The 16,256-nt window shown below is 39.6% G+C and overlaps 1 protein-coding gene across 1 annotated transcript in view; it reads left to right on the forward strand.

The window, feature by feature from the left end:
- CMTM4 (CKLF like MARVEL transmembrane domain containing 4) overlaps window positions 1–16,256 on the forward strand; it is a 72,386-nt gene that overhangs the window by 26,107 nt on the left and 30,023 nt on the right. Inside the window, exon 2 of the mRNA XM_006130547.3 lies at window positions 15,418–15,594. Coding sequence (XP_006130609.2) covers window positions 15,418–15,594 — 177 coding nt within the window. The remainder of the gene's footprint in view (window positions 1–15,417; window positions 15,595–16,256) is intronic.

Raw genomic sequence — 16,256 nt, forward strand, 5'->3', positions numbered from 1 at the left:
GTCCAGCTCCCCGCCCTCATGGCAGGACCAAGCTCCATCTACACCATCCCTGACAGATGTCTAGCTAACCTGTTCTTAAATATCTCCAGAGAGGGAGATTCCACCACCTCCCTTGGCAATTTATTCCAATATTTGACCACCCTGACAGTTAGGAATTTTTTCCTAATGTCCAATCTAAACCTCCCCTGCTGCACTTTAAGCCCAATACTCCTTGTCCTGTCCTCAGTAACCAAGAGGAACAAATTTTCTCCTTCCTCCTTGTGACACCCTTATAGATATTTGAAAACCGCTATCATGTCCCCCCTTAATCTTCTTTTTTCCAAACTAAACAAGCCCAGTTCATGAAGCCTGGCTTCATAGGTCATGTTCTCTAAACCTTTAATCATTCTTGTCGCTCTTCTCTGTACCCTTTCCAATTTCTCCACATCTTTCTTGAAATGTGGCGCCCAGAACTGGACACAGTACTCCAGCTGAGGCCTAACTAGTGCAGAGTAGAGCGGCAGAATGACTTCACGAGTTTTGCTTACAACACACCTGTTGATACAACCTAGAATCATATTTGCTTTTTTTGCAACAGCATCACACGATATATTTGGAAATAAGATACACTGACTGATATTGACAAAAAGCTACTTCCTTCTACAAATTGTTTTAAAAACCCCTGTTAAAACTGAAAGCTTCTGACATACGTCCCTTCCCCATGGTGCTCTCTAGAATACTGGTCTGGCCTAAGAAGTGTATGCCCCTAATATTGAAAATATTAGCCTTCCTGTAAGAGGTTTGTAAAGAGATGGATGGATAAAGTCCATTTCTAGATAACTTTTGGAGGTAGGTTTAAAGCTGACCCAGGAGAAGGGGGTTGGAATTGGCAGTGCCCAAATCTTGGAACCTGTTTTTGAGAATTTCTGCCTATTGTGGAAATGTTACTAGTTCAGCTAAACTCACAAGATTTCCATAACCTTGCATGATGGAAATTTTACAGTTATCACATCCAAAGTGAAACTAGAAAGTGTGACACTTTATAGAGCAAGCTTGGCAACAAAATTGTAAGCATGTGGTTAGGCTCTGGAGATTAAGATTTAATGGCATTACTTTTACCACCCTCCCCCCCCCGCCCCCCCCCAAAAAATCAGAGATGGTTTAATTCAGGGTTCTGGTTTTGGTTTCCTTGGCCTTTCTCACTATTTTATTTTGTGTTCCTTGAATACAGTTAGTTAATTTAAGATACCAACTTACTAGTGCTTGCTGAACCGTCTCTTTTTTGTTAAAGACCATTCTCCTAATGCTTCCAGGTTTAGGAATAGAATCCCACTTTAGAGTTAGTTTTTTTGCAGTCATGTTATAACCGAGTTTTTAGTGATGCAGAGTAGGAAATCAATCATCCTGCTTAGGGTAAAAGGTGTATTTTTGCTGGAGAAGCAGTACAGTAAAACTCCGATGGTCCGGCATCTGATGGCCCAACCCGGCAGCACCCCAGCTGCTCTGCGCCAGGCGTCCCCAAGAGCAGCTGGGGTGCTGCTGGGCTGGTCTCGCAGCGCCAAGGGTCGGCGCTACTGGACCAACCCAGCAGCACTCCAGCTGCTCTGCTGCAGGCATCCCTGATTCAGTCGCTGCTGAAACTGACCAGCAGCGGCTGAATGAGGGACGCCTGGGGCAGAGCCGGACTATCGGAAGGGGGGGCTATGAGGGGTCTGGAGTGGCATCCACCCCACCCCAGACCCCTCATAGCCCCCCCTTCCGATACTCCAGCTTATCTGATAATCCGGCACCCCCTGGGTCCTAAAGATGACGGATTATCGGAAGTTAACTGTACTATGTAAAAGTCTGATAGTCCAAAATATTTATATTTGTGCCAGCTGTTTTAGAAGTGGGAAATGCATGGGCTTTACAAGGAATGAGACTTGATTGCATACATTGAGTTAGGACCATTGGAAACTATATGACTATATTTGAATGAAAGAAAATTATTAATTTTTTCAGATTTTTCTAAAGTTTTGTAAAAGCAATTTATTCTTTGTATACTGTATGTATTGTACCACTAATCTAAACAGCCTGGAAGTAAAAAATGTCTTGGTAGTGTGACAGTTTTACTAAAATGTTGTGGGTATTTTTCAGGCAGAAAAAATGCTGACCATTTTGTGGTTTTTCTGAAATCATGTGCAATTATGTCATTGAACCACACAATAAGGCTTTCTGTGGTGCATTTAGATAAACAGGAAAACTCGTTTTTTAAATTTTGTCTGTTTTCATTACAGAACCAGTCTTTATTTTTAGTGCTTAAGTTCAATACTCAAAAATAAAACATGCAGCAAATGTTATCATTGATATGAAGATATGCCACCAGTAATCTTCAAAAAGCTCCCATTCAAGTTTGATGTCTGTTGCTAAAGGCTTTATTATTTCACTTAAGATACAGTAAATGACTGTATTTAAAATGTGTGTATGCATGAGTGATGCAAATATAATCAGTTGACTTGGCCATAGAACATTTGACTTGTTTGCAAAGGATTGCTTACTTCTATGCTGAGATTCCAGCATTTTACAATATATATTGAAATCCACTGTAAAACAGATGGAAAGCCACAGTTTTACTGCAACATCCAGTCTTAGTATTAGACAGTGTTATACTCTATTCAGCCAGTCTGGCAGTCATAGACTAACATAACTTCAAAATCGTCTGGCCCTCTACTGAAAAACACAGAATTTCTGCCTGTAGGGGGTAAGGGAAGCTTGAAAGAGCCCTCTGCCTAATAACGTACTTTCCTTTAAAAAATTCCTCTCTATTTTCTTTGTAGCTTAATCCTTACATTTTTATTCTCCAATAACTTCTCTGTAAAATTAAGTGTACAGAGACATTTTTCTATTCCTGGTTTCCTTATTGCAAGTTGAGCTGCTTGCACTTATTATTATTAAATAAGTTGTCTGACATTTCCTCTTATACAACCCTGTTTTTCAGTTGCCTTTAACTTTGCTATCTTTAACAGTTTGGACTGAATTTTTTCATATCAGGTGTTTAACTTGGGCTGAATTTTATTTTATTTTTGAAATTTCAGGCAAAATGGTTCATCTGTTTCTGAAAACATGATTGGGGGAAACATACATTTTTGCCAACTTTGGAAAAAAAAATCTGGTGACCTTTTTCTTTGAATAGCTCTAATACCCCATGCTTTAGAGAACAAACTTGAAATTTGGTGGGAAAAGTCTTTTTTGTGCCGTTTGCCATTCCTATGAAAAACTGCCCAATTTGGCCAACTTTTAAACCTTTGTTTAAACCATGCTGTTTCCATGCGCTCGTTAGCGACATCTGACTTTCAGAAGCTAAAATCTGGAAAGATTCTATGCTTACTGAACATATGCAAGCCTCTTGCGGTTTTTCGTGCTGACCAGTTTGCACATGCATCATCTCCAAAGTGACTGAGGTCCAGCCCAAAGGTGCAGGAGCTCAGAAGGACTCTTTAACCACTGAACCTGACTGCTTTAGACCACGCACTGGAACTGAGAATATGGAGACTCAGATTTTCACAGACCCAAGAAACTTCAGCGGTGAGCCACTTCAAGAAAACTTGCATAATTCCAAGTTACTATAAAATTTTGTTGAAACGACGACACATGATTTTGCTTTCAGTCCATTTATAGAGGAATACATACACATTGTAAGAATGTGTATCACGGGTAAACGCCCTTTCTTCTATATTGAATAATAAAGTGCGTTCTACAGGTTATAAATGCTCAAAAGTTTTAGTAGTGTCTTATCCATCATAATTAGGAATTGAACATATTTTTTGCACAATTCATCATCCTAAGTGTCTCATTTGCCACATGATTTTTCCCCAATTTTGTATAAGGTGGTGATTTCCTTTTGAGCTTGTTGAGATGAATACTTGGGGGAAATGCAGGTTGTCAGCAGAACAAAAAGACCCCATATGCTGTAGAATAGTTGCCAGTTGTAATGATCAGTCTGACCCAGTTTAGCTCCTAACCAATTTTTTTTGGTTACTGTGACATAATTATGTACAGTTTGTACTTTAGGAATGGGGTTAGAATGGCATGGAATCATGTACTGTAAACTATATAGAAAATATTGTAAAATACATTTATTATAACCCTTGGAAGTATTTTTAAAAGGCTCTTGTATCTCTCTTTGGACTACAGTTATATAAATCATGATGTCTCAGGCTGTTCAAGGAAACTTAAAGTTTCAAATTTAGCCAATTAACAGCTCACATTTAGTTGCAAAAACTTGATATTAATGCTCATGAATAAATTGAAGATTCATAAAAGCTCTCTTTTCCTTTGAAGTTAATAATTCAAATGACTATCAATTGTGAGGCAGCTATTTACAGTAATGTTGGTCAATATTATGTATTAATAATGCAAGATCGGGCCACCTCCTGGCAGACTGTTCTGTTTTTAGTTTAGCAGACTCTTCAGATTTGACGTGTTATTCTTATTGCTATTTAATGTCACGGTTGGACCCAAACCTTCAGTTATCCTCAGTGGTTCAACATGTTTGTTTACACTGTGCTCACTTTGACCAGCCTTCTCTTTGAACTTTAGCAAATGTCAGTATAACATGTGATACTAGTTTAGTTTAGTTTAAAGGTTTAATCAGAACTTCCTGATTTAACTAGAAACCCTATCAATAACCTAGGTAGCTGAAGGAGAGAATTCAGGCAGAAGCCCAGCAGCAGAGTGGGGGCTATCCTGTTTATTGCACTCAGTGTAGCATGTATGATTACCTGTCCTATGGGCGAGTGGCGTATGTGTGCATTCCGTGCAAGGAGCTCCTGGCCTTCAGAGACTGCGTACTGGCTTTGGAGGCCAGTGTGGCTGAACTGAAGGAGCTGAGGGAGGCAGAGAGGTACGTAGATGAGGCTTTCTGGGACATTGTAGAATTGTCCCACCGCTGGTCAGACAGCTCTGCGCTGATCAGGAGGATGAAAGGCTCAAGGAAGAAGAGCAGTCAACGGGAGCACAGGGAAACCTTCCCATAGTTGGGACCCTCCTTCCAGATGTTGGGGTATCCTCTCACATTGAGGTTACCTCTCCGGGGGAGGGAACTCCAGTCAGTAGGAAAAGGCAATTGTTAGTAATGGGAGATTTGATCATTAGAAATATAGATAGCTGGGTTTGCGATGACCGGGAGAACTGTATGGTGACTTGCCTGCCTGGTGCGAAGGTTGCAGATCTTTCGAGGCATCTAGATAGACTTATGTGTAGTGCTGGGGAGGAGCAGGTGGTCGTGGTACATGTAGGTACAATGACATAGGGAAGGGTAGCAGAGACATCTTGGAGGCCAAATTTAGGCTGCTAGGAAAGATACTGAAATCTAGGACCTCTATGGTGGCATTCTCAGAAATGCTTCCAGTTCCCCGCGCAGGGCCAGGTAGGCAGGCAGAACTTCAGAGTCTCAATGTGTGGATGAGACGATGGTGCAGGGTGGAGGAGTTTAGATTTACAAGGAACTGGGGAAACTTTTGGGATAGGGGGAGCCGATACAGGAAGGATGGGCTCCATTTAAACCATAGTGGATCCAGACTGCTGGCACTTAACATTAAAAAGGTCACAGAGCAGTTTTTAAACTAAGAGATTGGGGGAAAGCCGATTGGTGCAGAGGATCACGTGGATCGGACAGAGACTTCTCTTAGAGGAGAGTCTATTGATAGAGATTCACTAGGTTTTAGTCAGGAGGAGAGGATAAAGTATGGGCCAGATCAGACAAAAAACATTCACATAAAAAAGAATCTGACACATCAGAAAAGGGCAAACAAATAAACAGTGACAAGTTTTTAAACTGCTTGTACACAAATGCTAGAAGTCTAAAAAATAAGATGGGTGAATTAGAGTGCCTCATGTTAAAGGAGGATACTAATATAATAGGCATCACAGAAACCTGGTGAAATTAGAACAATCAATGGGACACAATCATTCCGGGGTACAAAATATATTGGAAGGACAGAATTGGTTGTGTGGGTGGGGGAGTGGCACTATATGTGAAAGAAAATTTAGAATCAAATGAAGTAAAAATCGTAAATGAATCAACATGTTCCATAGAATCATTTATGGATAGTAATTCCCTGCTCTAATAAGAATATAACAGTAGGGATCTATTATCGACCACCTGACCAGGACATTAATAGTGACTATGAAATGCTAAGGAAGATTAGAAAGGCTATCAAAATAAAGAACTCAATAATAGTGGGGGATTTCAACTATCCCCATATTGACTGGGTACATGTCACCTCAGGACGAGATGCAGAGACAAAATTTCTTGATACCTTAAATGACTGCTTCTTGGAGCAGCTGGTACAGGAACCCACAAGGGGAGAGGCAATTCTCAATTTAGTCCTGAGTGGTGTGCAGGATCTTGTCCAAACAGGTTAGTTAAACAGAAATTAAAAGGTACAGTGACTAAAGTAAAATCCCTGCAAGCTGCATGGACACTTTTCAAAGATACCATAATAGAGTCCCAACTTAAATGTATACCCCAAATTAAAAAAAACAGAGTAGAGGAACTAAAAAAGAGCCACTGTGGCTTAACAACCATGTAAAAGAAGCAGAGAGAGAGAAAAAGACATCCTTTAAAAAGTGGAAGTCAAATCCTAGTGAGGTAAATAGAAAGGAGCATAAACACTGCCAAATTAAGTGTAAAAATGTAATAAGAAAAGCCAAAAAGGAGTTTGAAGAACAGCTAGCCAAAAACTCAAAAAGTAATAAAATGTTTAAGTACATTAGAAGCAGGAAGCCTGCTAAACAACCAGTGGGACCCCTGAATGATCAAGATACAAAAGGAGCACTTAAAGATGATAAAGTCATTGTGGAGAAACTAAATGAATTCTTTGCTTCAGTCTTCACGGCTGAGGATGTTAGGGAGATTCCCAAACCTGACCCGTCCTTTGTAGGTGACAAATCTGAAGACTTGTCCCAAATTGAAGTGTCATTACAGGAAGTTTTGGAATTAATTGATAAACTTAACAGTAACAGGTCACTGGGATCAGATGCCATTCACCCAAGAGTTCTGAAAGAACTCAAATGTGAAATTTCGGAACTATTAACTATGGTTTGTAACCTATCCTTTAAATCAGCTTCTGTACCCAGTGACTGGAAGATAGCTAATGTAATGCCAATATTTAAACAGGGCTAGAGGAGATCCCGGCAATTACAAATCGGTAAGTCTAAAGTCAGTACCGGCTAAATTAGTTGAAACAATAGTAAAGAATAAAATTGTCAGATGCATAGAAGAACATAATTTGTTGGGCAAAAGTCAACATTGTTTCTGTAAAGGGAAATCGTGTCTTACTAATCTATTAGAGTTCTTTGAAGGGGTCAACAAACGTCTACAAGAGGGATCCAGTAGATATAGTGTACTTAGATTTCCAAAAAGCCTTTGACAAGGTCCCTCACCAAAGGCTCATATGTAAATTAAGTTGTCATGGGATAAGAGGGAAGATCCTTTCATGGATTGATAACTGGTTAAAAGACAGGAAACAAAGGGTAGGAATAAATGGTAAGTTTTCAGAATTGAGAGGGGTAATTAGTGGTTTTCCCCAAGGGTCAGTCCTAGGACCAATCCTGTTCAACATATTCATAAATGATCTGGAGAAAGGGGTAACAGTGAGGTGGTAAAGTTTGCAGATGATACTAAACTGCTCAAGGTAGTTAAGACCAAAGCAAACTGTGAAGAACTTCAAAAAGATCTCACCAAACTAAGTGAGGGCAACAAACTAAGGGCAACAAAATGGCAAATGAAATTTATTGTGGATAAATGTAAAGTAATGCACATTGGAAAAAATAACCCCAACTATACATAGCCCCCATCATATTATAATTTAGCTACAACTAATCAGGAAAGAGATCTTGGAGTTATCATGGATAGTTCTCTGAAGACAGCCACGCAGCGTGCAGCGGCAGTCAAAAAAGGAAACAGGATAAAAAAAGAGAGAGAGAATAAGACGGAGAATATCTTATTGCCCTTATATAAATCCAAGGTACGCCCACATCTTGAATACTGGGTACAGATGTAGTGGTCTCATCTAAAAAAAAAGATATACTGGCATTAGAAAAGGTTCAGAGAAGGGCAACTAAAATGATTAGGGGTTTGGAACGGGTCCCAGATGAGGAGAGATTAAAGAGACTGGGATTTTTTAACTTGGAAAAGAGAAGACTAAGGGGGGATATGATAGAGGTCTGTAAAATCATGAGTGGTGTGGAGAAAGTGAATAAGGAAAAGTTATTGACTTGTTCCTATAATATAAGAACTAGAGGCCACCAAATGAAACTAATGGGCAGCAGGTTTAAAACAAATAAAAGGATGTTCTTCACACAGCCTATAATCAATCTGTGGAACTCCTTGCCTGAGGAGGCTGTGAAGGCTAGGACTGTAACAGGGTTTAAAAGAGAACTAGATAAATTCATGGAGGTTAAGTCCATAAATGGCTATTAGCCAGTATGGGTAAGGAATAGTGTCCCTAGCCTTTGTTTGTCAGAGGGTGGAGATGGATGGCAGGAGAGAGATTGCTTGATCATTACATGTTTGATTCACTCCCTCTGGGACACTTGGCATTGGCCACTGTTGGCAGATAGGGTACTGGGCTGGATGGACCTTTGGTTTGACCCAGTATGGCCATTCTTATGTTCTTATATTCTTACTAGTCACATAAAGAGAGCTGAATTAACGGTCCAAAAAGTCTAGGCTTTCAATGTAATTGGATTTTTCTTTAAACTTAACTTTTTTATCTTCTGAGAGTTGCTGGTTATATTGAAGTTTGTGTACTAAATGCATTTGAAATTCTAGCAAGTATACAGTATATTGGTAGTTTCCCAGATGTCTGGTTCTTAGAGAAAATATTGGAACAGTCCTCTAGAAAATCTTCTTTGAGAAAGTTAATGGGAAGAGGAAGTGAGGCAAGCAAGGAGCAATTTAAGGTGTATAGTGCAATAGAGCGGTGTTTCTCAACCAGTGGTACGAGTCCCTTAGGGGTACTCAAGAGAAGTCTGGGGGGGAATGTCAACACAACTAAAATTTGGAGAAAACTGAATTTTTGTTTCAAGTTTTGCAGCGCTTTATTATTTTTGTACTTTTTATACCCAAAAATGTCACCACCTGCCTGGCTACGAGTAAGTTGTTTAAATACATGTGTTGCAATGGTAGAAGAAAAATTGTCTCTGAAAACTGTAGGTACTAGGGGTACTTATACTTTTTTTTAAGGGGGTACTTTATTAAAAAAAAGGTTGAGAAACACTGCAATAAAGAGATGTCACCAGTTACAGTGAGAAGTGTGATTGCAACATGTGTAGAAATACCTGTGCTAGCAAAAATTGATTGTTTTTTTTCATGACTGGACTTTTGCATAGGTGCTTTGTATAGTAGGGATGTGAACAGGTAAGCACCACCCTTACCAGTTAACTGGCTCCTGAGAGCAGCACCCTACCCATGGCCTACTGCTAGCGGAGGGCTGCTGCAGCCCCACAGGAGCCCTGCACACTGAGGTGGGAGCTGGGAGCCCCTTGGGCTGAGAGCTGCTCCAGCTGGTCTGGAATGGTCCTCGGCCCCGGATCCCACTTAATCAGTTAACTGGTTAAACCTAATGTTAAACTGATTAAATGGGATTTTTACATCCCTATGCTGTAGTAGTGATGGAGAGATTGTGTTCATAAGGGTTTTGGATTGAGTTGAATCTTTGTTCGTACCTATAATCACACCACAATGACTAAATATACAGATCAAAGACATATTGAGAGTTTCCTTGAAATTCATAATATTGATATGGGAAACCACCAAACACTAATTTAACCGTAAGTTGCTTTCTTAAATCCAAAGGTAAAATGTTGTTTGTATAGTTGCTCCAGACATGCCTAAAGTCTAACTAACAAGCAATTTGCTGCAGCAAAACAGGAACAAAACCTTTAAGCATTTGATCAAGATACTTACAAATGGGTAAAACCCTGGGGGGCTTAGATCTATATTGGTCTTACGTGGTCAGGCAAGTATTGGCAATGAACCTCTTTAAGTGTTTACTTTTTATACTCTTTTTAATAAACAAGTGATGTCATGCCAATTAGTGACATGAGCTAAAAGCTAATTTGACACAATTGAGCCTTATTTCCAGTCTTAATCTCATTAAGACTGACTGCTTGAGGTCTTGTTTCTTCCCAAGGCCTGTCCTTTATCTTCTCTCCTCCATCCTTGCATACAAGCAGAACAGCGTCAAGGTGTGCGCTTGTTTCTTTTAAGACCATTTTTTACTACATGTTGAATCTCTCTAGTATGGCATCTTTGGGACCACACCAGTACTACACCAGAGAATTTGCTGAACCACTGGAGCTTAATATTGTCTAGCAGCATTGCCAACACTTCCACTGTTTCCTGGACCCTTAGAAGACATTTAGGGTTAAATTAGAGCTAAATTATCAGCACAGAACACTGAAAGCAAGGACAGGTGGCTATAAACAAACTTTATGGTCCAAGTGAAACTTGGCCACACCCTTGATAAGTGAACATCTAGCTAACTAAAATTGTGCTGAACCACAGATGTTGCAGGACTAGAGAGTGTTTACTCTATACATCTCCTTTACTTTATCAGATACTTTGGGAACCATACATCATCTTTCCCATACTTTTGTACAAATAATACTTACTGTTCTCACTGCCGTATTTTACTGACTGATTGAGGCCTTTTCCTGCCTGGCCATAAACTGTAAGGAAAAAATGTTATTAACCAAATTTAGGCTAACTTTAATTCTTTAATTTTATATTTATCCTACAAATGCTTATATGGCCCCAGTTACATTACATGTGTTTACCCCGCTCACTACATTTGAGGGAGGAAAGTTGTATTAATTTCCATTGCAGATAGGGAACTGGGAACCACAGATACTAAAGCTTCAGCGGGTTAGTCTATAACTAGAAAAGCTTGAAAAACAACAAATAGTCTTGCAAAGTAATAGAGAGGTAGCTGTGTTAGTCTGATCTTGGTAAAACAAAAGGAAAAATATGTAGCACTTTAAAAACTAACAAGATAGTTTATTAGGTGATGAGCTTTCATGGGGCAGACCTACTTCAGATCATATTCTGAAAGTGAATTGGCATAACCATATATAACAAAGGAATACAATGAAGAAAGTAAATAGTCTTGCAGCACTTTAGAGACTATCAAAACATGTAGATGGTGGTATGAGCTTTCATGGGCACAACCCACTTCTTCAGATGAATGGAATTATTAAAGATCCAGTTTCTAAATAAATAGAGGATGGGGGGGAGAAGGAAAAAGAAGGGGAAAAAAGGGGAAGAAATAGTAAATTATTGTCCATGCTATGTGAAGCGGATAGAGAAGGTGCTAATAGTTCTTAAGTACCTGTTTGCATTTTTATATCATTAGGATGTGGAATATAGTGGGCCATCCAGCCAATGTCTTTATTCATACCTCTGTTACAAGAAAACAAAAAAAAGCATTCATGTTGCACTTTAAAGACTCACAAGATGGTTTATTAGGTGATGAGCTTTCATGGGGCATCCCCACTTCTTCAGATCATATTCTGAAAGTGAATTGGCATGACCATTATATAACACAAGGGATACAATGAAGAAGTAAACAAATGATAGTAACCTTCTGATAATCCGGCACCTTTAGGACCCAGGGGGTGCCGGATTATCAGATATGCCGGAGTACTGGAAGGGGGGCTATGAGGGGTCTGGAGTGGGAGTGCGGGGGGGGGGGGCGGTTGGCGGGGAACTGCACAGCCTGGGAGAGGGCGGCTCTGCGGGACCAACCTGGCAGCATCCCAGCTTCTCTGCCCCTGGCTTCCCGAAGTTAGCCGCTGGTCAATTTCAGTGGTCCACGGGCCGAATCGGGTTCCCCGGGCCATGTTTTTCCCAGCCCTACTCTGTGGATCTATATTAGGTTTTTGTCTGTGTCTGTGGGATTGGAGCAAATCCAGTTGTATCTTAGGGTTTGGCTATAAACAGTAGATGGAGTAATGTGTCTGGGATGGAAGCTAGAGGAATGAAGATAAGTGTAGCAGTCGGTAGGTTTCTGGTATAAAGTGGTGGAAATACATCCGTCATGTAATTGTACTGTAGTGTCAAAGAAATGGATCTCTTGTGTGGACTGGTCTAGGTTGAGATTGATGGTGGGAGTGGAAGATGTTGAAATCCTTGTGAAATTCTTCAAGGGTCTCTTTCCCATGGGTCCATATGATGATGATGTCAGAGAGACTAAGTCACTTTCCCAAGTTCACAAAGGAAGCCTGTGGCAAAGCAGAAACGGGAACCCATGTCTTCGGAGTTCCAGGATACTGCCCTAAGCATTGGACCTTATTTCCTCCCATAATTTGAAGAGAGGGGAGTCTTCAGTATAATCAAGGATCACATATTAAAGTATCTATAAAGAGAGGACAAAAAAGAGAACCGAAAATATTCATTTTCCTTCTTTTCTTTTAAATCTCTAAGGGCATTACAGAAAGTCATTTAGGATATCTAAAACCAGTGTAGTGATAGAGATGTAGCCGTGTTAGTCTGGGGTAGCTGAAGCAAAATGCAGGACAATGTAGCACTTTAAAGACTAACAAGATGGTTTATTAGATGATGAGCTTTCGTGGGCCAGTCCCACTTCCTCAGATCAAATAGTGGAAGAAAGTAGTCACAACCATATATACCAAAGGATACAATTAAAAAAAGAACAAATATGAAAAGGACAAATCACATTGCAGAACAGGAGGGGGATGCGGGGGGAAGAGGGGGGGGGGGAAGGAAGGTAAGTGTCTGTGAATTGATGATATTAGAGGTACCTTCCTTCCTCCCCCCCCTCCCCCCGCATCCCCCTCCTGTTCTGCAATGTGATTTGTCCTTTTCATATTTGTTCTTTTTTTTTAATTGTATCCTTTGGTATATATGGTTGTGACTACTTTCTTCCACTATTTGATCTGAGGAAGTGGGTCTGGCCCACGAAAGCTCATCATCTAATAAACCATCTTGTTAGTCTTTAAAGTGCTACATTGTCCTGCATTTTGCTAAAACCATTGTAGGAAGGGATGTTGGACATGAGCGTTTCTGTTTTCACCAACTTATTCCTATTGGCAGAAGTTTTATCATCCCAGAGCTGACTTGACCTGGCAGATGTGAGGACCTCACAGAGATTGTGAGAACTGAAATGGGAGAGCACTTCTGCCCTGAATTGATGAAACTCGTGATACTAGCCTTTAGGCAGGCCAGAGCAGAAGAGTATGCTTGGAATCAGAGTTTTATGGCGTTTGCCAAAGATGAACATACTGACTCAGTGCTTAGCATGCCGGGTAAGAATATGGGAACTAAGAGAACTGTATGCACAACATCGCCTCATTGAACAGTCTGGGAGTTTTGCAATTAAATTCAGTGGAGGTAGAATTTCCCTTTCTATTATGGGTTCCCATAGTCTTTTGATATGCTTTGCTATTTGATATATAAAAAAGGCTAGAAAGTTAAATTTCTCCCTTTGTTCTACATTTAGACACTAACACAGAAATAGAGTTTAAATAGTTTGACTAAAATCTCACACCTCCTTTTAGTTGCTTAATTTAATCTCTTAGGACTCTAGCCATGTTATCTTTGGTCACTGTTGAGCCTTCCAGTTATACAGAATTTCTGAGAAATGGGGAAAATGCTTTTTATGGGGTGGGGTGGGCAATGAAAATCAAGCATCTTTCTGGCTGCCTTTTATGTTACAGAATTGGCTGAACTCCTGTTGGACACTCACTAGACTGCTATGAGGGGATCCACTTCACTGGGTCCCTTGTGCTTTAAGCCTTCAGAGTAAATGAATCCAGAGACCCTGTCCTTGGTGTGAGGTCTCTAGGCATGCAATCGGGGTAAAATTGTGTCTTGCGACCCATTCTGGAAACAGACTCCACAGACCAACTGCTTTGCTCCTGAGACTGTTATGGCCCTGTAGAAAGTTTAGACACATCCTTTCCCAGAACTCCAGTCACATAAGTACTTTGGGTTTATTGTTTACTTCTTCAGTGGCATGCGATAATGAAGTGTACAGATACAGATAGACTTGGCACAGATTCTAAAACACCATTGCTCTTCACTTAATAGCATAAGACATAGATCCATGTCTCTAGGTATTCCCCTGCTTCAGGCTCGGAAGTGTTCTTTGGGCTTGGGACGAGCCCTCTGGGATGTCCAGGATCCTTCCTCTGCTTATGTCTGTCCTTCAGAGACATGAAGCCTCCCTGTAGGTCATCTTTCTGGCCACCTGCTTGTCTCTCTGCCTGCCTGCCTGCCTGCTCCTGCTCAAAGTTCCTGTCCTGCCTCAGTTTAAGTTTGTGGCTCCCTACTAACACCTGGTTCCTTTGTTCTGTGGCTGATGTACTCCATCTTCATTTCATCAGCCCCCTGTAGAAAAGCTGAAGGAAAGAGCTTCTGCCTGCTCTAACACACTAATGATTTGCATTCCAATGAGTCATAGTGCAGTTGTAACTTCATAGTAAAACCAGGATTCTTAAGTTGTACCGATAAAGTTCACGAATAGTCACAATATATGAAGAACCAAGAAGTCGTCACCTGCTCAATTTTTCACAAGTTATTTTAAAAGGGAACTGTGAACTTGAAAATTGCATTTGTCTGAATTTATACCTATTATGGCTTTTGCTAATATCTTAGTTTTCATTTTACAGAGTTAAAATGTATACTGTAGTCTGTTAAGCACCAGTGTTGCAAACACTTAAGATTTATACATGTGCTTAATTTTCCATGTTCATTGAGTTTCAGTGAAAATTTCAAGGAATATAATAAGCATTTTCAGGATCAGAACTTGAGACTCTTCTCTTTATCTGAGGCTTTAACTCAGCAGTGAAGGTTGGAGGGGAGATTAAGTATTTGCGGAAATAGGGAATTAATATTTCCAAATCATAACAATAGGGTGAGGTATGTGGAGGTAGGAGTAACATTAGACGCTCTTCTAACATTTTTATTGAAATTGACTAGATTTTTAAGTTTACTATGACCCTTTAAATAAATATAATGGGAAAAAGCATTTTAAAATGGTATTGATCTGCATATTATTGGTACTAATAGGAAAAATCAGTTAGATATTTTCTCCAAGTTCTGAAAAGACATGTCAATTGTTTAAAAAAGAAATTAAATATTTGCTTTGTCACTTGCATGTTGGGCTTAAAGGGGGGCCTTTTTTTAGTAGCCTGTGATCAGTGGTTACGTTGACTTCAAATCAGTTTAATTTTGTTACTATAAATTTTGTGATACATGCACAAAAATCTTGCTTTAGTTCCTTTTAGTCAGTGCGCTAGTCTAAACTGAAATTGCACATTCTTGAGAGTAAAGTGATCATGTTCCCAATGGAAATTTCAGGAATACTTGTGGCTATTTTCAAAATGTGGAAATCTATTTATATTTTTTCCATTTGTTTTTTTTCCCCTTAGGTTTTGGCACTTATTGCATTCATCTGCATAGAGACAATCATGGAATGCTCCCCTTGTGGAGGCCTTTATTTCTTTGAGTTTGTGAGCTGTAGTGCATTTGTAGTTACTGGAGCTTTATTGCTTATGTTCAGTCTAAATCTTCACACAAGAATACCACAGATCAACTGGAATCTTACAGTAAGTTTTCATCCAAATCTTCATATTGTAAAAGTAGCTGAATAAACATTTAAAGTTTATTCTTTAAACTATGCCTGTCTTTTACTGTAACTTAAGATCCGGAATAAATGCTATGTATGCTGAGTAAAATATATATCTTATTTATGTCCAATTCGAACACCCACAATGTAGTGTGTCTTGAGAAATGTAATGAGATTATAGGATGTTAAATTAAATAAATCTGGAATTGTCTTCTAGCAGTTTCTCCACCTCGAATGAGAGAATTTTTAGCAGTGCCAGCATTTTTTATTTATGGCTGAGGTGGACAAAAATACTCTTAATTGTTGTATAACTTTGAGAAATGCTGTCCAAAAATTATTTTGGAATCCATTTTATTAGATTTGTAAGTCAAAACAAAAAGTTGTTGAAATACATAGTAAATGTGTTTGTAATAACCTGCTGCTGTTTTTGGACACTTCGAGTGAGGATATATGCTAAATCTCTTGTAAACATGAACACAAGGATTGTGTTATAGTGAGGGGAAAATTGTGCTGTCAGCAAGGAGAAGTCAGCTGCGTTGATATGGTTACATACCGGAGACTATATGAAACATAGACTAGTAGTCTTCATGTTCACAAATACAGGAAATGTGGGGTGGGGAAAGAAATGCCAGAAGCACCGAT

This window comes from Pelodiscus sinensis, chromosome 12, assembly GCF_052426305.1.
Source record: "Pelodiscus sinensis isolate ZL-2025 chromosome 12, ASM5242630v1, whole genome shotgun sequence".
Classification (NCBI taxonomy): Eukaryota; Metazoa; Chordata; order Testudines; family Trionychidae; genus Pelodiscus; species Pelodiscus sinensis.